Raw genomic sequence first — 24260 nt, 5'->3', positions numbered from 1 at the left:
GTCCTTACTCTGCAGGTGTAATAAGAAAAAGGCAAGTCAAGTGCTGAGCGTTCCTCCTTGGAAACAAGGCTGGGACCAACGCTCGCTAATTGGAGTGAGACGAAAAACGATGGGAAGAGAGAAAGTTATTTCATGGCCCATCAAATATAAATTAATTTAATTTATAATCATTTTGTCCTGGCAAGTCAGTCCTACTGATTAGTTGCAATAAGTAACTGGTAAGTTGCAATAGTAAGCACTTCATCAGCTGCCAGGAGACCAGGGTTGTAGAAAACTCATGTAGGGTAACAAAGTGCTACTTAATTGTGGCTTCTCTGACCTGAAACCAATTTTAATTATATTCAGGTTTTCCTGTTTTTGGAGATAATCTGTCGTGAGAGAGAATTTGGGCTTTCCTTTGAAATACTTTCCTAGAGATGGCTTGATCACACAGCTTCAAGTAAACAAGCTTTCAGCTTGGCCCTGCTTCAAGCAGGTGCTTCCAAGGTCAGTTCCTAAGCAGGCAGTGCCTCGCTGGTAATCTTTGCTTCATGGCTAGATTGAACAGGTAGTGAAAATACAAAACAAAATAAAAATGAGATATGCTTGATTTTTTTTGTCCCAAGGTTTCACTGACATTTTTGTTTTCTTTATAGAAGTAGGAAACTGGAAAAAGTTGATCACAAATGCATGATCTAGATTACTGTTTCCTATCTGGACTAAAGCCTGTGTGAGTCAGACAGCAGTAGGAACATTTTCAGTGCTAAAGCTTTCTATTCTCCAGAATAGGCTGGATTTTTGTGCAAATTAGCGATGGGTTTGATGCTTTGTTGGGTGATGCCACAAAGAAACAGAAGGAAGGCAGCGAGCCTCTGAAGTTTAGAGCTTAACATTTAAACTTATGCCTGTTTGCTTTTGTTGTAGTTATTATAATGATGAATATGTGACAATAAGTTTAAACCAAAGAAAGGACTCTTAGTTGCTGCATCCAAAAATACGTTTCCAGACAATTTGCATATGCAGTCCTTGATTCGTCAGTCTTAATGAGATTCTCAAGAGAAGGTGAATTTCAAGAAAATCACTTCAGTGGTCTGGTTACGAATAGAGAATAACAAATGGCTTGAAATTTCAGGTACCTTTAGCTTTATGAAAATAACTTGCATTCAGGTGTCTCAGGAAGTCAGCTGAATCTTCAGAACCATTAGTATCAGTCCTGTAGGATGGATAAGGATGTCTGTGGGCTCGTCTGCTCATACCCAGCTTTTAACAGGGTGTTTTCTCCTGTTGCTTCATCTCCCAAACAGCTGATGATGAACACTGAATTCCATGACAAGATTAAATGATTTTTCTTCTTACAAATGCTGTGTGGCTTGCATGTCATACTTTTTTGGTCCGGGGTCTCAGCAAAGTCAGCCCTGAGTTGCTGAAAAACTTGTTTTCTTTACATTCTGTATCTATCTGCACATGCTTTTAAATAATTATGTTTCCATATCTTTTTGTCTTTTGGTGCTGCTGTTAGCCTCCTTTTGTAAGATGACAAGAGCAGGAAGAAGTGCTAAATTTTGGCTCCTAGGAACTGTTTTCTGTGGTGGGTTTCACCCCACTATGTATCTGCATAAATGAATGCTGTGCTTCACTCTGGAAGTTCACCCAAAGCACGTTTCCACAGCCAGCTCTTGCAGGATGAGACGATCCAGAGCTCAGTGGCCCTCAGCGAAAGTATAACTTGTGCAGGAGCACACCTGGTGAGATAGCCACCCCTCACCAGCCAGGGGCTGGTGTAACTAGCCTCCAAAATAAGGTGTCACAGGGGCCAGACACCATATTCAGAGTGTGTTGGCAGTAGTGTCAGCCTCTCACAGAGTTTTAACGAAGAAAACAAGGTTTATTCTAGTTTGATAGCGATTTAAAAATTCCTTCTGGTAAGATAATTCCAGTGTAGGAGTTGTGGATCCTGCTGTGCAGCAAAGGAGAGGAAGATGGAAAAATACAAGAGTACTTGTCTTTCAGCTGCTTCTCATCCCTCCAAGCATTGATTTCTGTGTAGGTAAGTCTCGTGTGATTCCTGTAATGACAGCAGCTAGGAAGGAGGAAGTATGTTGTCATGTTACAGTAGCAGCGTGTTTCAAGCTGCAGTTTACATTGATGCCAATTCTTCAGAAAGTATCCTCAGAATGATTTTGTTGTGAGAGAAGATCTGGGCAGAGTGATCACTGACACAGGAGGAACTGGTCATTGTGCTGCTGGCTTGGTTCAAGCATCCAGCTGCCAAGGCCAGCAGGGATGGCCTCTTCTGAGTCTGGGGGCATCGTCTGCAGCAGCATGTTAATAATGTGCGAAGGGGGCTTCCAAAATGTGTAGGTAGACTGCACCTTAACAAACATGACGGTTGTGGGAGTAAGCAGCTTTTTGGAAAATGGTTCAATTCCCCACACAAAGGTTGGTATATGTGTTAGGTGGTGTTTCCGAATGCTCAGGGAGCAGTCAAGCTGGATCTGCCTTCTTGCAGTAATCACACAGGCACATCTCTTTGTTGGCCTTCTTTTGTAAATAAGCTCGTGCCCTACTGATTGATTATGTGCACCACTGTCATTTTCCCTTGGGACTACTTGGGCCGTCACCTGAGGTGGATCTTGCTGCTGAACATTTTTAAACAGCTCCTAATCTCCATTTACTGGTTGGTAGTGTTTCATGTTTGAGGCTTGAATGAGATAGCACAGAAACCAGGTGATTTTACCGAATCCAGTTCGTCAGAGACAGGAAGATACAAAAGTGACACAGCCAATTAATTTAAAATCCTGATACAGTGAAGGGTGAACGGTCTAACTCTTTTCTAGTCTTAAAAAAACAAAACAAACAAAAAAAAAAAAAACTGAACAGCTTGTATTTATAAACAGGGTATGTTAAATACATATCCTTGCAATACTTGATGGAAGTTTTACTCGAGTGGCACAGCAAGTGGGAGTAAAGTTATGAGCAGTGTCATGTTATGTAAGAAAATCAAGAAGTGGCTTTTGAATTTCTATTTAAAAATGGGTCTCGAATGAAATCTACAACGCTGTTTGAGGGGAGTAGTATAGACTGTTAAGACAAGCAAAATGAGTTTGTTTTTTTTTAGATTTTTTTTAAGAATATATTTGCAATTACATCACATATAAAGTTCTAATCTGTGACTTTAGCAACATCAGTGCTCAGACTGGAGAGGTTGTCCTCAGAACAGAAGGTGACTTCCTCTTTTTGGCCGTAAGATTAATTGGCTTATTTGACACAAGTAGTCCTTTGACCTTACTGCTTTAAGTATTTTTTTTCTGAGGGTGCCTAACTATTATAAGCCGGACTGACAATGTGCTAACAGATTTTGTTGGCGCTTTGCTGTGTAATCTCATCAGTTGCACTTCATCTCCTGAAATTCTAAGTACCGAGATTACCAGCAAAAGAGTGGTGGCAGTGTGCTTGTGGGTGTAAAAGTATTTCTGCATTAACCTAATTTCCTGAAGGTTTATGGCTGCTGTAAATTTTTTGCCCCAAGTGGCTTCTTCCTGAAGTGCTCCTTGAACAAGCAGGGAAAGCTGATCCTTGGAGCAAAGCAACCGCCTGTGAGTAACCTTAAGGAAAATGCTGCTGGCTGGTATATGTGCACTATATAGATAGGGAAATACTATGTTTAAAATACTCATTTAGCACTTGCATGGAATTCAAAATAGAATTTGTGTAGTGTTTGAAGTGACATCAGACTAAGTTCCTAAAAGCCAAGGCACCTCCCTTAGCTTCATTCCTCTGCTTTTCCCCTGGCGTATCTGAGAGGTGGCACTCAGAAGCGTGACTGGAAGGTACGTTTAGCGAGTGTGAGGTAGCACGGGCACAGACTTCCCTGTGAGCTTGCAGTGGTCTCATTTTCATCAACTTTTCTTGATCCTTGTTAGGCAGACAGTCTGTTTCCCTGACAGCTACTGAGAGGGAGCTTTTCTTCGTCGTGGTGAGACTTCTGTTCCTGGGGAGAAGTTCTGCAGCACAGCTGATTTACAGACATCTCTTCCTCACCCCAACTGATTGGACGTTGTGATTGGCATTTTGTGAATTCATCTCTAACTTCTTTTCTTTGTTAATAGTGAAATACTCCACTTGCCTTGTCAATAGTGTTTTCACTGTGGTGAATGTTCTTTTCAGGGTTCTTGAATTCTCAGGAGCACCTAAAATACAAATAGTGTGTTACAAACAGGAATATTGTTGTCTAGCAGATAATAGACATCTGCAGGAGTGTTTTGTAGTTTTTTGTTTGTTTTTTTTTTTTTTCGTGCCTGTGTTTTTTGGATTGTGTATGGAAGACGAAATTTTTGTATCACGGGGAACTTGTTTCTCTTCCTTGTATGTTCAGAGGTGGACTGGCCATCTGTGGCTGTATCATATCATGAGAGTACATCCTCCTCTCAGCTCACAGGTGTTATCAAAGGAACAGTTGATTAAAGAGCCTAAACTTGCTCCAATTCAAGCTTTGTTTCCGTGCCTTTGCAACTTTAGCCTTCAAATCTGCTCTCCAGCCTTCAAACCTGCTAACACTCACCCTGGGACTCTTCTGACTTAGGTAAGTCAGTGGAGCTCCACAGCATCATCCCACATAAAGTTTGTACTTTATGTGGCATATGTGGTGGTACTTTATGTGGCATATACAAGCGGTTTCCTGTTCAGGCTGGTGCTGGGAAGGGGATGAGTGTATCAATCGGTGTCATTCATTTAAGCAACGAGGTGTGTACAGTAGCTCTGAAATGAGTGCATTTCAAGGACTGAACTCCTACCTCTTCCCCTTGCATTACCACTTCATGAGCTTGAACTCATATTGATAGGCGTGAGGCAAGCCATTCGAAACTGATATTGATTCCCTTTTTATCACGATCCACGAGTTAGGTCGAAACCATGAAATTCAGAAGATTCTCTCTGCTGTTCTGTTTAATGTGTGGGTGTAGAAGGAAAACAATCCCCTTCCTGTGGTAGGTGGGGAGCCCAGCACTCTTTCTTGCTTATTACAGTATAGCTGATGTTTTTTCGTGAATTCAAGACATACCACACAGCATGTCTCACTTGGATTTGAAAAAGGGACTTGAAAAAATTTAGCTGTGTTTGAAGAGGGAAAACGCAAGTTTGTCTTTAAATGTCTTTGAGGTGCATGTATTACATCTAGATACACGTACACACATACATATACAAGCAGAAGTTGTGTGTGCATCGCTTGAAGGGCATTACTCTGCATCCTCTCAGTATCAGTGATGCAGAAGGGGTGGCTGCTGTGGTGTGTCACAGATGGCTGTTGTTTCTTGGAGGCCTCTCAATGTAACTTGAGGCCACAGTTTTGTCACCGACGTATTAGAAGCTGTGAGTTTGAGCAAACCTGCTGACTGTCACAAACTGCCCTGTTATTAACGCAGGAGAGAGACTGTTTTGGGTTGTGTGTGGGGGAGTACAACCTAGGAGGTTTCATAGGGAAAAGGTAGGCATTAGGCCTCACAGTTGCATCTGCTGAACACTGCAACAAGGAAATGTGTTTGGCAAGGTGGTGGGGACAGTAGCTTGCATGCCTTGCTCTGTCACCTGCACAGGAGTCTTATTGGCATTTTCCCCCACTTTCAGTCTGTGCATTGGGCTTATGTGGCCGGGGGGCTGCAGGGGTGGCCTCTGTGTGCAGAGTCCAGCAGCTGCCCCATGTCAGAGCAGAGCCAGCTCCAGCTGCTCCAAAAGGGACCTGCTGCTGGCCAGAGCTGAGACAGGGAGTGATGCTGGGTGGGCCTCTGGGAGATCAGAGTTAAGAAAGGGAAAAAATACTGCTGTGCTACAGCAACTGGGAGAGAGTATTGTGAAAGTGTGAAAGCCCTGCAGCCCCCAGGTGAGTGCAGCAGGAGGGCAGGAGGTGCTGCAGGCAGGCAGCAGCAGTTCCCCTGCGGGCTGTGCAGGGAGAGGCCCCTGGTGGAGCAGGCTGTCCCCCTGCAGCCCATGGGTCCCACATGGAGCAGATCTCCACGCTGCAGCCCCCCCATGGGTGGAGGAGCCCCCGGTGGAGCAGGTGGATGTGGCCTGGAGGAGGCTGCGGCCCATGGAGAGCCCCTGCAGCAGCTCTGGTGTTGTATCCCAGTTGAACCACGGTTGAAAAGTGGTGATGCAGAGTAGGGAGCTGCTGATGTTACCTTTGGGATTTGGGCTCATCTGACCTTCCTTACAGAGGCATGAAATGCAGTTCACCTTTCTTCAGGGTTGCCTCAGTGTAAGGAGAAGCTATCTGTTTCTCAGAAAGAAGATACTTTAAAAGCATGATAACCCAATTACTAAACCTGTCTGTTTAAAACTAAAAACATGTTAAAAAAAAAAAAAAGAACCACAACTCCTACAGGAGTTGCTGGTTGTGTAACTGAACATTATAGATGCGCGGCTGCAAAGCTGAGCCTCTAGCTGGTGGTAATCCTGTCCCAGCTCCCGGGCTCTGCTGCATCTGCTGGCCCCATCTGGGGGACCACGTTACCAGCATGGTCTCTGAAGGAAGCAGGAAGCCCTTCTGCAAGGCTGCCTCTGGGGAGGCTGTGGTTGAGCTCAGCCAGCTCACTAGTGCAAAGCAGGCAGGACGTCTGTAAAGTCCTGACAGTTATGGGGTCATGCTTTATATCATGCTCTTGCACTTCAGTATGCTTAATAAGCCATTGACCAGAAATGAAACAAATACGACGTGAAGACCATGGAAAACCTTGTTCAAAAGAAAGAGAAAGAAGGCATTTCTGTGTCTGTGGCTAACTGCACTCCGTGGTACACGGTTCAGCTTATGGAGCGGCTGAGTATGAGTGAAGCACATAGATTTATCCCAAGCCAGCTTTTTTTCTTAGTAATGTGGACATTGGTGGAATTGTGGCTCTGGTGACCTGAAATGTAGTGGGCTGTCCAGATGCTGTAAAGGTTTGTATTTGCTAGCCGAAATCTGTTCTGCGGCAGCTGTGTTGCTGCTGCTGGTATCAATTACAGCTGGAGTGCAGCCAGCTTCTGATTGTCAATGTGTGTGTGATCACTGTTCTTGAAAACTGCATCTGTAAATGAACAGCATGTGCTACCTGCCTCTCCTTGTGTGATGCAACGTCCATGTATGTGAATTTACTCTGTTAGAGAACAAGTTTTTGGTGATGTTGAGTCTAGACTTAAGCTACAGATGTCATAAATGCACCAGCTGTGGAATCATCCTTTGTTATCCAAAGGCACAGATGCCCAAAACATGCTTATAAGTATTTGTCATGATTTGGCAGAATTGAACTTGCTCCACAGTTTTATCTTAGGCTAATTCAAGAGGTCATATTATACTTTAATTCTGCATCCAGAGTAATGGACAGAAAGCTGCCAAGCCTTATCTTTAAGACCATTTTCATGACTTTTTAGTTTGCCTTTGAGCTTGAATTGATTCCAGATTTCAGTAAAGCATGTGGAGTGTTTCCAGTGAAAATACATGTGTTTTGCACAGGTCTAAATCAAATGGGAATGAGCTTAGCATGTTTTGCAGTTTAAAACTGGTCTTTTTTTAACTTCACACCCTGAAACTTAAACTTAATAATGATTTCTTCTTTGTTCTCACTTCCTACAGAAATACACAGGAAGTCTTCTGGATCTCTTATGGCCTGTGTAAGCCAATGTCAGTGAATCCTATGGCAAAGTTACTTCTTTCCAAAGTGATGAGTCAGAAGTTAATTTTATGAAACTAATGTTTGGAGGAAAATAACCTGTTTTTCAAAATGATGGCCTTCCAAAAAGCAGCTTTCTTTTTCTTTTCTTTTCTTTTTTTTTCTTTTTTTTGGAAACTGTCAGCTCTGTCTGAAGAGGTCAGCCAGCCAGCTAACTCACTAGGAACTCATTACTCTAACATATCTTCATCAGTCTTTGCATCTGCATTGATAAAAGTTTTGACAAGAAACCTAACTGACAATCCCTGTGTACTTTGACAACAAAAGTCTTGATTGTATCTTGAACTACGGAGTGATAAGCTTGCAGAGTGCAATTACTGTTTTGTCCAGAATTATCAGTTTGAGGCTAAGTGATTTTTTTTCCTGCCCTGTGAAAAGAACTAAATGAATTTTCATGTTTGCCTTAATGTGTCTTGCATTCAGCTGATCAGTATTACCATCAGAAAAGGCCCTCTGGGTGAATACTGTTGATTTTTCCTCTCCAGGGTTCAGTCGACTGCTTCTTTCTCTCCTCGGTGCATTTCCTAAACTTCCTTGGTGTCTTTCAGGTAGCTGTGGGTTCTCAGAATGTGCGTTCTTGGTCTTGCTGCATTATGGTTTCCAGCAAAAACAGAAGGCGTAATGGATAACGAGTAGGTTTAATGGTGCTGCAGACGTCAGGTGTGGTTATTTGTGGTTTTACTAGACCATGCTTGAGGAGTGAATGGAGGCGTGTGTTGCTGCCTTAACCTGTGTATGTGGAGGAGTCCAGGCTGTTCTATCACACTGCCTTTTTTCTTCCCAAGTGTCTTTCTGGTATGTGTTTCTAGAACAACAGTGGTAAGTGAATGCAGAAGTTGAATGCATCCTCCACAAGTTCACTAATGACACTAAACAGGGAGGTGCTGTAGACTCACTGGAGGGGCCTTCAGAGGCATCTGGTTGGACTGGAGCATTGCGCAGTCAGCAGCAGCATGAAGCACAACAAAGAAATAGACGTGAAGCTGCATAAAAGGGCTGGAAGATGTCCTTCTGGGAGAGGCTGAGGACACCTGGGCTGTTCAGTCGGGACAAGAGGCCAAGAGGTGGCCCCATGGCTCTGTGACTCCCTGAGGAGGGGAAGCACAGAGGTCTCTGCTCCCCTGGTCACCAATGGCAGAATGTGCAGGAATGGCACAAAGCTGTGCCAGGGAGGTTCACATTGGGCAGTAGGAAGAAATTCTGTACTGTGAGGGTGGTCAAACGCTGGAGCAGGCTTCCTACTGAGGTGGTTGCTCCCCCATGCCTGTCAGTGTTCAAGAGGCATTAGGGTAGTGCCCTCAATAGCATGTTCTAACTTTTGGTTAGCTGGACAAGATGACTTTTTGGAAGCCCCTTCCAACTGAACTGTTCTAATTCTAAATATGTTTGTTGTGTGGGTTTTTTTGTTTGTTTGTTTGTTTGTATTTTTAACCTTACAGTGTTGCCCAGAGAAGCTGTGGCTTCCCCATCCCTGGAGGTGTTCAGGGCCAGGCTGGATGGGGCTTTGAGCAACCTGGTCTAGTGGGAGGTGTCCCTGCCCAGGACCAGCTGATGGGACCAGCTGATTTTTAAGGTCCCTCCCTTCCAACCCAAACCATTCTGTGTTTCTATGATTATATGAATTCTGAATAAAAGATAAGTTTTGATCTCAGGGATATTGATAATCTCTGTCAACTTGCAAATTCTGGAATGATTTGTGGAAATAGAGTAAACAAGGCACTTAAAGCTTGTATTTTATTATTAAAGCAAAAGCTGGGTGTATCAGCTATAATTCTAGGTAAAATAGATATGTAAAATTTTAATCTAGAATCCTACCTCTTTACCAGCATTGCTGAGCCTTCTTTTATAAACACTGCTTATTCCTGTTGCTAATTACTTATGCTTACCTAGTTAAATAACTTCAATCTCTGCTGTTCTGTAAGAAATAAATAATGAAGCTTTGGAGACAGTTTTGCCCACAAATCACATTTTCTGTAGTTCGGGATTCTTGTGTAATTATGGACACTTACTTGAAAACAGACTCCTCAGGTTTTTTTTTATCTGTTCTGGCTGTCTGATCCTTACTGGAGTTGATAATTACCCTCCTAGCAACTGGTTGCAGTGTTAAAACTGAATGATAGATTGTAGAAATCGGTAATAAACAACACAAAATACGTGTATATGCGTATGTAAAATATTTATATATATATGCATGTGTATGCACATGTGTATACATCTGTATGTACATACATACAAGGCTGTATGTGTGCGTATATAGAATGTAGTTGACTGTGCATAGATAAATACAGAACATAGTGGCAAACAGTACGTGCAGGTGGATTCCTGACACAAGATTTTGCTTTGTTATAAACATTTTCCACTGCCCTTGGAAGTCTCTGATTAAAAGAAAAAGTAAGTAAGGAAGAAAGGAAGGAAGGAAGAGAAAGAAAGAAAGCGAGAGAGAGACAGAGAGAGAAAGAACGAACTCCACCACTACTACCACCTTCCATCAGGCATTAACATCTATTTAATTTCAGTAACATAGTATGTTGTGATGGATCCATTTGCTAGCAAATACACATCTGTAAACAACACGGCAAAGAAACTTGCAGAGAGAGCAAGCAGGAAAAAGGAGATTTAGTTTTCCTTCTTCTGAATTTTAAACTTTTTTTCAGCAGGCAGAATTGTCAGTGCTAAATGTCAGGTTTCCATTCAAGAGCATGAAGTAACAGACTCTGAAAGGCAGTCTTGCTAAGGGAGGAGGGGGGTAGAAATCAATGGCAGTGACAGCCTGGCTGCGGGAACGTCTCCACACTGTCACTGCTAACGATGTTAGGGACCCAGAGGAATGTGCTGCTGCTGCTGCTGTCCGGAGTTTGCTGTCTGCTGTGCAGCAGTTTTAAGTACAGTGATGCAGAAACTTATGCAGGTGCCCTTTCCTCTGCAGCAACACCCATTCTCAAAGCACGTATGTGAGAAAAAGGAAGTTTGTTGTAGTTTTCCACAGTTCAATGCACAGGCACACTGCATAATTTAGTTCTGCTGTAAATACCTGCAGTCCTATTTCAGTTCTAGTCTTTATCTTCGCTTGTAAAATGGCATTATTTAGGATTTAGTTAGAATTTATCTTTATTTAGATGCTTTTTCTTTTTATATATATATTATATATAAATATTTGTATTATAGAATATATTCTTTAATATTAGAATTTATCTTCTAAAATGGCATTATAATCTTAATTAATTTTGGGTGGCATTAAGGCAAGGATCAGTACAGTTATGCTTAGCATTGAGGTGTACTACTGCAAAAAAGGGCACAGAATATTGGTCCCAATGATGAGAAAAGTAAATCACAGAATCACAGAATCAGAAGATTGGAAGAGACCTCCAAGATCATCGAGTCCAACCTCTGACCTAACACTAACAGTCCCCACTAAACCATATCACTAAGCTCTACATCTAAACGTCTTTTAAAGACCTCCAGGGATGGTGACTCCACCACTGCCCTGGGCAGCCCGTTCCAATGCCTCACAACCCTTTCAGAAAAGAAGTTCTTCCTAATATCCAACCTAAACCTCCCCTGGTGCAACTTTAAGCCATTTCCCCTCATCCTGTCACCAGGCACGTGGGAGAACAGACCAACCCCCACCTCGCTACAGCCTCCTTTAAGGTACCTGTAGAGAGCAATAAGGTCGCCCCTGAGCCTCCTCTTCTCCAGGCTGAACAAGCCCAGCTCCCTCAGCCACTCCTCGTAGGACTTGTTCTCCAGGCCCCTCACCAGCTTCGTCGCCCTTCTCTGCACCCGCTCAAGCACCTCCATGTCCTTCTTGTAGCGAGGGGCCCAAAACTGAACACAGTACTCGAGGTGCGGCCTCACCAGAGCTGAGTACAGGGGGACGATCACCTCCCTAGCCCTGCTGGCCACACTGCTTCTTATACAGGCCAGGATGCTGTTGGCCTTCTTGGCCACCTGAGCACACTGCTGGCTTATATTCAGCCGACTATCCACCAATACTCCCAGGTCCTTCTCTGCCTGGCAGCTCTCCAACCACTCATCTCCTAGCCTGTAGCTCTGCTTGGGGTTGTTGTGCCCCAGGTGCAGGACCCGGCACTTGGCCTTGTTGAACTTCATGCAGTTGACCTCAGCCCATCGGTGCAGCCTATCCAGATCCTCCTGCAGAGCTTTCCTACCCTCGAGCAGATCGACACACGCACCTAACTTGGTGTCATCTGCAAACTTACTGAGGGTGCACTCGATCCCCTCATCCAGATCATCAATAAAGATATTAAAGAGGACCGGCCCCAGTACTGAGCCCTGGGGGACGCCACTAGTGACTGGCCTCCAACTGGACTTGGCTCCATTCACCACGACTCTTTGGGCCCGGCTATCCAGCCAGTTTCTAACCCAACGAAGCGTGCGCCAGTCCAAGCCATGAGCAGCCAGTTTCTTGAGGAGAATGCTGTGGGGAACTGTGTCAAAAGCCTCACTGAAGTCAAGGTAGACCACATCCACAGCCTTTCCCTCATCTACCCAGCGTGTCACTTTGTCATAGAAGGAGATCAGGTTTGTCAAGCAGGACCTGCCTTTCATAAACCCATGCTGACTGGGCCTGATCGCCTGCTTGCCCTGCAAGTGCTGCGTGATGACTCTCGAGATAATCTGCTCCCTGGCACTGAGGTCAAACTGACAGGCCTGTAGTTTCCCGGGTCTGCCCTCCGGCCCTTCTTGTAGATGGGTGTCACGTTTGCTAGCCGCCAGTCCATTGGGACCTCCCCCGATCGCCAGGACTGCTGATAAATGATGGACAGTGGCTTGGCCAGCTCCTCTGCCAGTTCTCTCAGTACCCTTGGGTGGATCCCACCCGGCCCCATCGACTTGTGCACATCCAAGTGCCGTAGCAGGTTGCCAACCATTTCTTCGTGGATAGTGAGGGCCACATCCTGCTCCCCATTCCCTTCCACCAGCTCAGGGTGCTGGGTATCCAGAGAACAACCGGTATTGCCACTAAAGACTGAGGCAAAGAAGGCATTAAGCACCTCCACCTTTTCCTCATTTCTTGTAACTAAGCTTCCCCCCACATCCAGTAAAGGCTGGAGATTCTCCTTAGTCCTCCTTTTTGTGCTGATGTATTTATAAAAACATTTGTTGTCTTTAACAGCAGTAGCCAGATTGAGCTCCAGATGAGCTTTGGCCTTTCTAATTTTGTCCCTGCAGAGCCTCGCAACATCCTTATAGTCCTCCTCAGTGGCCCACCCTTTTTTCCAAAGATTATAAACCCTCTTTTTTCTCTTAAGCTCAAGCCACAACTCTCTGTTAAGCCAGGCCGGTCTTCTTCCATGCTGGCTCATCTTTGGGCACATGGGGACAGACCGCTCCTGCGCCATTAAGATTTCCCTCTTGAAGAGCGCCCAGCCTTCCTGGACCCCTCTGCCCTTCAGAACCGCCTCCCAAGGGACTCTGCCAACCAGTGTCCTGAGCAGCTCAAAGTTAGCCCTCTGGAAGTCCAATACAGCGGTTTTACTGGTCCCCTTCCTGGCCTCGCCAAGAACAGAGAACTCCACCATTTCATGGTGACTCTGCCCAAGACAGCTCCCGACAATCACATCCTCCACCAGTCCTTCTCTGTTTGTGAAGAGAAGGTCTAGCGGGGCGCCACCCCTGGTAGGCTCACTAACCAGCTGCGTCAGGAAGCATCTTCCACGCTCTCCAGAAACCTCCTAGACTGCTTTCTCTGGGCTGTGCTGTGCTTCCAGGATATGTCAGGGAAGTTGAAGTCCTCGACAAGGACAAGCGCTGATGATTTCACAACTTCTGTCAGCTGCCTGTAGAACTCCTCATCTATCTCCTCATCCTGGTTCGGCGGTCTATAACAGACCCCCACCAGGATGCTTCCCTTGTTGGCCTTCCTGCCAATCCTAACCCATACGGACTCAACCTTATCATTCCCAGCCTCAAGTTCCACGACATCAAAACTCCCTCTGATACAGAAAGCCACACCACCACCCCTTCCATACTGCCTGTCCCTTCTGAAGCGCCTATAGCCAGGCATTGCAGCACTCCAGTCATGAGAGTGGTCCCACCACGTCCCCGTGATGGCAACCAAGTCATAGCCTGCCTGCCACACGATGGCTTCCAGCTCCTCCTGTTTGTTACCCATGCTGCGTGCATTGGTGTAGATGCACTTCAGTTGGGCCATTGCCTTCTCTCCCAGCCTTGCCATTGTTACCCCTGGCACACCTCTAACAATCCTTGTTTCAGCCCCGTCCCCCTTCTTACCTAGTTTAAAGCCCTCTCAATGAGCCCCGCCAGCTCCTGGCCTAGGATCCGTTTTCCCCTTAGAGACAGGGACCCGTCTGCGGCCATCAGGCCGGGTGCCAAGTAAAGTGCCCCATGGTCAAAAAAAAAAACAAAATTTCTGTGTTGGCACCAGCCTCTGATCCACGTGTTTATCAGGGGGGGCTTTCTGTGTCCTCTCTCTACCCCTCCCTGCAAATTAGAGGATTTGTTCTTGTGGGCAGGGGGATCGCTCTGCCCCCCCTGCTCGCCCTGCCTGCACGAGCTGAATACAGGGAACTTACTGTAAACTTGTTCTGTGTTCACAAACTGGAGATGAATTATCACTACATGGCTAAAGCTCAGTAAGCCCTTTCCATTTCTGTGTGCCCATCTTCAGTTTACGTGCCAAGCCTTTATACCAAAGTTCTAGAAGTGTTGTATTTTCACGTCTGAACAATAAAAGGAACTGATTTTTATATCCCACTATCCTTTAAGCCCAGCATGCTTTGAATATCCTGACAGCATGAGTGAATGATGCTAAATAATGAATGCTTATAAATACTGGAAAGTTTTATAGAAATAATAGAATAGAATTATAGATAGAATTATAAACTATATTTTGCATATATGGCTATATAAACACTTGTATGTATACACATACACAGATAAATGCATACATATACACACCTATGTCCATATGTGTACATGTACACATATGTGTTGTTTACTTTTGATTTCCACAATCTGTTCTTCATCTAACATACTTTATTAGAGATTTCTAAACCCATTTTTTTTAATACCTTTGCGTTGAATTGTTGTTACTGCAATTCTTGATACAATCAGCTCAAAAAAATTTGCAAGATGGAGTTGGGCACAAGAAAGCCAGGATTTTCCTTTGAAAGGGGAACTTAAATAAATGTGCGAGTTTGTGTGAGTGTGTGTAAACTCTTTTATTCTCTGATGTGTTTCTCCCACAAAATCAACACAATTCAATTTCTTTTACACTTTTCAAGTACATTGTTTGTAAATTTAAAACAGGAAGGTTCAGAGTTGTTTACAACAGTGCAGAAGAGAGATGTTTAAGGGAAACCCCAAATCTCATGAAACCTGTTGGTGTTGGTGCCTGTAGTTCCCTGTCTGCATTACTGTCAGGATGTGAGTTCACCCTTTTGACTGGAGACTTGAGTCATAACTGGTGCAAAGCAATTAAGGAATTTATTAATTAGTTACGGGGAAACTGGTACAGCAGTAAAATCATCACTGGTAGGCCATCAAAGAAGTTCGCAATTATATTCCAATGCATATGATTATGCCCTTCTAGGTAGCTGCTAATTGTAGGTTTGCAGTCTAATGACCACTGAATTGCAGCTGTGGGAGCACGGCGATGTGTCTCGCCACCGCTAGCATGCCCCACAGCATGTCTTAGAGGTGCAGACCTGACCGAGAACTGGTCAGGCTGTGTGAGGGGGTTGGCTCCACAGCTCCTCCTCATCGCTGCCTGGAGGCGTCGGCGCTCCTCCTCTTTCTTCTACAGATGACTTTATTACTTATTCTATTTTTTTTTTTCCAAGTTTGGGGCCAGCCATGTGCTTCCCAGACATCTCCTTCACTCCACCCACCCTCCACATTCATTCCTCTGGTATTAGTCCTGTGACCGCTTCCACCAGCAGCCGCATTCCCCAGCTCCAAAAGAGGGTCAGGCTTTTCAGCCTGAGGATTCCCAGCACATTCATACATGTGGAAGCCACGCTGCTAACGAGGATTTTCTGCTGCGTGGCCACTCCAGAGCTGGTCTGCAGGAGTTATAACACTTTTGTGTTTATTATTTAGTACGTGCATGTATTTACATGAAGTCCTCTTTTAACCCTTGTAAGTTAACATGGGACTGGCTTCAGGAAGCAAGCATGTGTGTCTCCTGCGTTCAGAACAGTAAGGAGTAACTGTGTTCGTGCAGCCTATAAAATTAAGCTGCATCTAATATAATCCAGGCTTGACAAGATGGGTGTAGACATGCAAATTCTTCACCTGAATTTCAGGCAATACACTTTTCTGTGTGTGTTTAAACTTTTTGTGCATGTTGTAGCCACGTGAGAGCAGCATCTAAAACTGATTGTGTAGATAGGCACCAGAATGCTGTTATTTATCTCTCTGCATTATCTGCTGTGTTTGTGGTAACACAAATTTTCAGCATTTGAAAGCACATTTGCCTACAAAAAAAATCCATAATAGGTTTTCTGAAATAGGTTTCTTGTCTTTTTCATCCTAACCTGCTAGAGCAAAATAGCTGTGAAAAGTGCAACACTAGATTCAGTTCAAAGTCTGCTTGTGAGCCCAAACGCCTAGCAGTCTGCAGTAAGCTGTGACAGCTGAGTCAAGTTTTTTAGTTTGGGTACTAGGAACAGATGCCAAAAAGAAAACTGTATGACATCTGAAGCTGTTCTTGTTATCTCAAACCAAATAAATATGTGGCCTTTTTATCTATATTTAATGATCTTTTATTATATTGGTGCATTATTTATGTAAACTGTAACTAATTGGTAACTTCCGTGGAAAATTTAGGTTTTAGTTTGTTTGTTTACTTGTTTGGGATTTTTTTCCAGAAGGATATATAGATTCTGGCAGTGTGTTCTGGTTCCTTTTTTTTTTTTTTTTTTAATTTATTTCCTGAGAATGGGACCATGGGATTACTAAGAATTTAACTGACATCTGCTTTCTTGAAGAGCTATTCCATCCTGGAAATGCCAGGGGAACTTGGGGGCAGGGGAGAGTCCCATCCCATCCCGTCAATAACATACAGTTCTGGTAACTTGTAAGAAGTTGAATGTGTGAGTCTTGAGGGGGAGGGAGGGGAATAACCAAGCAACACGTTTAAAAGTGCTCTTTTCTTTCAAAGTTGCAGCCTTTAAAGGCACGTGGCTTTTTAGCTGACTTCAGAGGTAACATGCTTCTGCAAAACTACCAGACAGCAAAGTATTTATCAAGGAACCAAAGCTTCTATTTCTGATCGGTCAGAGTGTGAGGAAGCTCTAATCCTACCCAGCACACGAGTGTGGATTCCTGTGCTTTGCTATAAAAACAAAACCAAGCACAACACCTTCTGCGTGTGAGAGCCAAACAGAGCTGTAGATGTCGTACCCTACAGGATCCTCTGCTACCACCTTTTTTAAGATATTTGCTTTGTTTGTTTATTAAAATGTGCTAACGGTGAGCATTTGTAAAATACTGTTGTGCATTCTTACACATTAAGAGCTTCTGAAAGTTGTCAGCTCTAAAAGAAACTCAGATTTGGAACAGGAGGAAACCGTACATGTATCACTTGATGGGATGAAATTTTTAGCAGTACCTGGCAGGAAAAAGGAAGTCAAGTGCTTTATTATGTTCAAGAAAGTCAGGGCATGTTGGAGTTTTCTCGTGGATTAAATTTAATGCTTGGATGGAGACTTTTTTCTTGGGAAAAGTAATGTTTAAGTGGATGAGTAAACTTATGTTAAAGTTCTTCTGACTGAATGTTGTTCAGCTAGCACGTGCAACTTCAAGCCTTTGGACAGAAAAACTGGAGGCTGTTAGATATTGTATGAAGCTTGGAAACTTCAGGACAGCATCTACATGCAGCCGTGACATGAATTGTTTCCCAGTAGCTGTGGTAAAGCTGGCTAGTCTGCAAGCGTGTGATTCAAGCCTAAAATGTTGTGAATTGGCTGAGGACCATGATGAGTAACATCCAGAGGCGAAGTGCTGGATCGGGCTCAGTGTGCCGTCACGGGCTGTGCCTGTGCTGCAGGGTTCAGCAGTGGCTCCTTCAGGAACATCTGCTCTGGCTACAGCGAGCCTGCAACTCAGTGGAGGGGAAGGAAACTCGTTTTCCCTCTCACCCATTCTTTGCTTTCTGTTATAGAAGTCAGGAAAAAAATGCAATTTTAATGGTAAACACATTGAGTCTTATCTGAGGCAGTGATGGCAATAATGGGGGACAAACATTCCCTCGCCCAATTACAGCAAGATTTAAGGGGCTTACGTTAACTGGTGATGATTTCTGCCTGTGGCTGAATAAAAAGAGTTTTTTTTTTTTCTGCCTATGGCAGCATAAAACCAACAATAGCTGTTACCCGACTCCTGTAGTTTCTAAGCAAGGAAAAAACTCGTGAAATAAATCTTTACGGTGTAAGGGCTCTGTGAGTGTATTTTGTAAATCTAAAAAGTTTGGGAATCTGTGTGGATATGATCAAACTTCAGTTTGGTTCTCTCCTTAGACAAAAGTCCCACAACTGGGTGAGCCTTTGTAGAGGTGTGCTGTACCACATAAGAGAATGTGACATAAAGAAACCTGTTGAAAAAACTTAAGAAGGCAGAAACTCCACTATAGACAAGACTGATAACAACACAGCAAAGCTTTTCTGCTTTGACCTCGGATTTTTCCGCTCACTCTTATTCCTAATATACCATTGGAGAGAGACTTGTTTTGTGGCTAACCAGGGTGCTGAAAATTTTCTGGAGTAAAAGATACGGGGCAGGACTGCACTACCTTAACGTGGAGCGTGTAGCTTCTCTCTGTTTGTGCCTGTGCATATGCACTTTGCTGCATATGTTTGCCTTGGACGGATGAAGTAGTTAGTTCTAATTTTGTTCCGTTTAAATATTTGGAAAAAGTCTGCGTGGAGATACTGCTGGCACGTTGTGCAAAATGCATCTCTGATGCTTATTCCAGCATCAGATTTAAATGTATGACTTGTCAGACATAAGTCTTCAGCAAATAAATCTCTCTTCTGTGTGTGGAAAAAAAATTCTGGCTGGTACATGTGTCTTTACTTTTAGCATTCACAGGAGTTGGGTTATCACTTTAACAATTTTTCCCCACCTTCTTTTGTAGGTAGCATTGGTACTTCCTTTCAATGCCAGTCAATCCATCAAGATCACATTTGCAGCGATGACAGTGATAAGGTGAGGCATACATAAATTTTTCCTTCAAAAGATGCATATATATATATATATATATATTTATGTATTGCTTTTACTATATAAAGACTGTTTGTTATGCAGGCGTAGCAGTCAATTTTAAAAATTAGTTTTGAACTCTCTGGCATGTTAAGAAATATACTTTATTCGGGACAATCTCTTAGTAAATGAAGGAGAAATTTATGTTGTACAATATTTTTCTTTTTGCTTGCATTCCCTTGGTAAACACTGGTGGTTTGCCATATTAATGCTCTCAGTTAATACAGTTGCTGCTAATGTTTAGGTAAGGTAGGATGTCTTTGAGGAGTTGTAGCCTAGCTAAGTGTTGAAGTTTATTTGTTTGTTTGTTTTTTGTTGGTACATTTTTGGGGAGTTTTCTTGTGTGTTTTGTTTTGTTTTGTTTTGTTTTGCAACGGCTGTAGTTTCCTGTTCTGCTAATGGGAACTTCAGATTTTACAGGTAGGAAACTGTCACTCAGTGGTGCAGTCTTAAAACACCAACCTGTCCAGTAACGCGTGTTTTCCTAGTCATTTTTGACAAGAAATCACATCCTCAGATTGGCTCACAGTTGGTAGCACACTGGTTGTGCTACCAGTGTTCAGCATTACTTGGATCAGTAGCATAAGTCTGGCATACGGAAGGGAAAAGTTTTCACACTGAACTGCTTGTGAGACTTTCCTTCAAGTTACCGGTAACGTTGATGGGTCTACCTTAGACTTCAACTGTCTTGAAGTAATTAAGAGATTCCAACTTCAACCATCCCTAAGAGATTTTGGAGTAATTAAGATTTTAGAGTAATTAAGCAAATTGATAAACATTCATTCAACATATAACATGTACTACATTGTTTGCAACTATGACACTTCATAGTTAGCTTACTTTTTGGCTTGAAGTGGCATATATTAGTCAAATTTTAAGGATCATTCTTAGAAATGAGATTTGCATCTTAGCGCCTTGATAAATGCAAAACCCCTTGTGTTTTAAAATCCTGGAACAGGTCAATTTTATAGTTACTCCAACTCATCCCAGCGCTGGATTTGTTTTTACTGCAAGTTGCTTTTAGTGCTATACTGCATTTTTTCCCATCTCCCTCTTTTTAAAAATAAGTATGTATTCAGGGACCATGCTACATTTGAGGCTTGGTTTAATATATAGATATTGGGCAAACATGCAATCCAGATTGTGGGATTATTTTGTTTTCTGTTGATTAGCTGGCCATGAATTGTGAAACTCTAACAGCGATATGTTCTCTACTTTTGTTTCCAGTGTCTGAAAATATTCTCGGTAAATTAAAAAAACAACCAGACAAAACCAGCTAAACTCCCCTTTTCTATTATCATTTTTTTAATTTCTTGTTGTGTTGGAGCTATTTTTGAAGATGCTTAAAGACGGAGCTCCTGCGTTGCTTTCTTCTGTACATGCTTGCAGCAACTAGAAATCTTCGCTGTCCTTCCTCTTTGGAGAGACAGAGCTGAAGGTCACTTTCACATGGTGGGTCAGAAGTGGGAAAAATGTGGGAGAGGAAAAAAATAGTGCCAAGGTGAGGGGCAGGTGGTGGAAATTTCCTTTCGGAGCCATCCTGGTGCACCAGCTTCAGACTGGCAGTCCCTTCAGCATTCTTCCTTTCCTGTTGCGTGGAGGAACACCTCTGTTGGGTTGACAGAAAACTGAGGGAAGATGGGTGATTAGAGGGAATCGGGGTGATTAGAGGGAATCGGGGTTATTAATGCTGTTTTAAAGCGTTTTGGAAATCCTGTGAGGTGCTTCACAGGCTTGGGGGGGGGTGGGAATGGGAAGGGGCAGCAGCTGACCTGGCTTAAACTTCAGAAGAGCACATCCAGTGTATACCAGCTACCTCTGTATTGACAGAGGAACTGGGGGAGAGCCTCTTTATTGTTATCCTGATTTCAGCTTTAAGGATGGTGGCTGAAAAACGTGTTTTACTTTTGGGCACTGACGCCACACCTGAGGAGCATTCCTGCCTGTGTGTGAGGCAGCAAGAAGGATGCGTGCTGCCAGCCCCATGCCGTGGAGGCTTTGGGCTTCCCGTCCGAAGCTTTCGGAAACGAGTTCTGTTTCGCTTATTTATATGTCTATTTATTTATTTCTGTGTTTGTTTATTTATTTATTTATTTACTCCGTGAGGCGGTGCGGGGCGGGGGGGGGGGGGGGGAGGGGGGAGCTGAGGGGAGGGAAAGAGGGAGGGGGAGGGGGGCGTGGTCTCTCGCAGGTGGGGGGCGTGGCCAGCGCCCTCCGGCCCCGCCCCTCCCCTCCTTCGCGGGGCGGGGCTGGGGGGGGAAGATGGCGGCGGGCAGCGGCGGCGGCGGGGAGCAGCGGGGGGGCGCGGCCGCAGGTACCGGCAGCGGGGAGGGGGGGCGGGAAGAAAAGGGCCGGCGGCGGCCGCCCCCCTGCACACACGGACAGGCACACGGACAGACAGACAGACAGACAGACAGCCTCTCCCGGCCACCCTGAGAGCTGCGCGGTGCTATGGGCAGCACAGCCGCCCCGCGGGAAGCCGCCCGGCACGGAGCTGTGGTGCGGGGGGGAGCGGCGGGGAGCCCTGGGCATGGGCATGGGCATGGGCATGGGCATGGGGAGGTGCACACGGGCAGCCTGCGGAGTGCCCCGGGGCACGGGCAAATTGGGGAGAAAGCCCCCCCGTGTTGGGCAGCGGGGGCTGTGCTGTGTGACTGTCCCTGCTCTGCAAGGTGTGGGTGCATCGCAGAAGCAGGTCGCGGCTGTGATCCGCGAAATCCATGCCTAAGCTTCTCCACGTGGATTTCTTTCAGTATCATTTGTTCAAGTTGTTGTAGGAGGTAATGATTTACACTGATTGCTGTTGACGATGTAAAGTCACTTGTTCGGCTCCGGTAAGAAAGTTCTTGAGAATTAAATGGTTTCTATGCTCTAATTAAAGAGTAGTACTAAAGTTAAAAGTTGTGCGGTTGTGGATGCAAGTGAGTTCTTCGAGACTCCTATTGAAGCTAGTAGTCTTGTGGTGATTCTAGTGCTTCAGGACTACTTGTAGTAGTAGTTCTGATAGTTCTTCAAGACTGCTATTGCAGATTAAAACTTAAGCTGTTATCTTGTGGCTTTTCAAAACCGTCTTACGTCTCTGTCCGTGGAAAGAAGTCGCTGGTGCATTCAATGGGAATTTGTATGGAGGGAGTGTAAGTCTTACACTCCCTCCTAAAGGTCTTTAATTTAACCTTCGTCAGGAGCTCTTCCTCCCTGTCCCCAGGAGGAACACGAAAGGTAACAGTAAGGGTGCAGGTGGAATATGAAATTTCTTCCTGTTTGGGGGAGTTGTGTTTGATTGTTGGGGCGCTGATGCTTGAAAATCTGGGAGGAGATTTGACAGCCAGTTCGCGCTGGACTCCAGCTTGTGCTTTTCTTCTCTGTGTGCGTTTGCATGGCAAGTTGAATAATTAATTGATGCATGTTCAAATTCTGTTGTGGACGAAACTTGCCCGGGTCTTCTCTGACTTCCAAGGAAGACTTCTCACGGTGCTGGCTCCGGCTTCGCTTGGGACTGCTCCCCTTGGCAGACCAGGTAGCCTTCCTTTGCTTTTTGGTGCCCTCTACTGACTGCTGCTGGCCAGCACGCCTGCAGCTAGGGCTGGTTTCGTCTTCAGCTGCAACGAAACGCCAACAGCAGCAGCTAGCTAAAAGCAGCGGGAGGGAAAAGAAAGGCAGCTCTATTGCACCGTAAGTGTTTTGCTGATTGCTGCCCGACCAGGTTGTCTGGACCGCTTTGGAACTGCTCCTCACTTGGTCGAAAAATAGTTAAGTAGCATAGCGCGCCCTCAGCAGGTACCTTCAATAGGCTTTCCAGCTATAAAAAAAAATCGGTGGCTTTCCTCTCCATCACCACTTGCTCTCCCCTTGCAGAAAAACAGGCTTTTCAGGGTTGCTGTCCTGGAGATTTTTACCTCTTGGTTCACTTGTGATAACTTTTGCCTTTTGTATTTATCACTACAATCATACAGTGTTTAAAAAAAAAAAAAGAAAAAGTGTTTTTTTTGTTGTTGTTGTTTGGTTTTGTTTTGTTTGTTTTTTGGTTTTTTGTTCTTTAAAAAGGGTGCTGTGCTTCTTCATGTGAGCACTGCTACATATCCTAAACTTTATTTCCTTTCTGTTTAAGGAGCCCTTTCATCTGGTGAGTCTTACAGTGTTGCTCCTGTCACTCAGATCTCTTGATGCCTCTGTCCTAGGCAAACTCACCAGTGGCTTGAACTCACCTGTATCTCCTCCAGAGCCTCTTACTGATAGCCTTGTGGCCTGATTTTGCCAAATCTGTTCATTTTTGATAGAACTAGCCATTTTTTTCCTTTCACGTTGCAGCAAGGGTAAGTCATGATTTACGAGCAGTTATGACGTATAATATGTTATGACTTATGTGCTCATAAGTCACCCTGCTGGGGTGAGAGCATTCATAGCACAACTTAGGTCCCTGTTATGTAGGGGCTGTGCCGGGAAGTCTTCATCAAAGCTTTCGGAAATGGTCTTCTCTCTGAGAATTTTTCTTCCTTGCTCAGGTGATTTACTTTAAAAGAATGTAGCGTGATGAATATTCTTGTTGAGCTGCACTTCTAAAAGCTGATTCTTAGAAACCTGTCGTGAAGACACGTTAAAACTACTTTGACACTAAGTGCTCAAGGGGGCGTTTTGTTTTGGTGTCCTGTGTGCATGAATCTGTTGGTAAAATATCTGAACTGAATATGAAACGAGAGGTGATGTAGAGGTTGGAGTCAGTAAGAATAGCTACTCCTTTTAAGTAATGTGGGAGGAACTTGTGAAGACAAATGGCAAAGTACTAAGTGGATGAGTATGGATTTGAGAGAAGTGTTCAGATGTGAACATGCAGTCTGGCGAGACCGGTTACGCATTTTGGCATTTTTCAGTATAGAGTAGGGCTTAGGACAGTATAAGAAAGAGGCACAGATCTCAGTGATCATGGTTCTGAAACACTGAAATAAAGTGGATTTGCATCCTCTTCGTACTGCATATAATAGTGTTAATCTCACTTTACAAATTGTATTCTTTTTAAGGAAATACTGTGTAATACTTCCCTACTTCATTATCAAAAGTCACAGAAATCTGAGGTGTGTAAACCTGCCACAGCAAATTTTACATTGGCAGCCTAACATTGTAGATTGGTTTCCATTTTTAAGCTGTCATTACTAATTTTTTTCTTATCCCGTGGTGATATTTCACAAGCAAGTTTGGAGGAAATGTAGGCTTCCTTTCAGAATGATGTGCCTGCTAGGGACTATTTTGTCTCCAAGAATTAAAATACAGAGTATTTATTTCCTAATCCCACAGAGAGAAGGCCATAAGGGGTTTTCTTCTGAACTATTTTTTTCCTCT

General features: G+C 44.1%; 1 protein-coding gene across 2 annotated transcripts in view; it reads left to right on the top strand.

Annotated features, from left to right (window-relative positions):
- RNF38 (ring finger protein 38) overlaps positions 1-24260 on the top strand; it is a 116951-nt gene that overhangs the window by 55374 nt on the left and 37317 nt on the right. For both annotated transcript variants that reach the window (XM_032206365.1, XM_032206364.1), the window contains exon 2: positions 18802-18872. Coding sequence is in view for 1 of the 2 variants with exons in the window: in XM_032206364.1 (XP_032062255.1) it covers positions 18802-18872 (71 nt within the window). In the remaining variant the exon portion in view is untranslated. The remainder of the gene's footprint in view (positions 1-18801; positions 18873-24260) is intronic.

The sequence above is a fragment of the Aythya fuligula genome, chromosome Z, assembly GCF_009819795.1.
Source record: "Aythya fuligula isolate bAytFul2 chromosome Z, bAytFul2.pri, whole genome shotgun sequence".
NCBI lineage: Eukaryota > Metazoa > Chordata > Aves > Anseriformes > Anatidae > Aythya > Aythya fuligula.
Note: the sequence above shows the minus strand (reverse complement) of the source record. Positions and strands in the feature narration are given on the sequence as shown.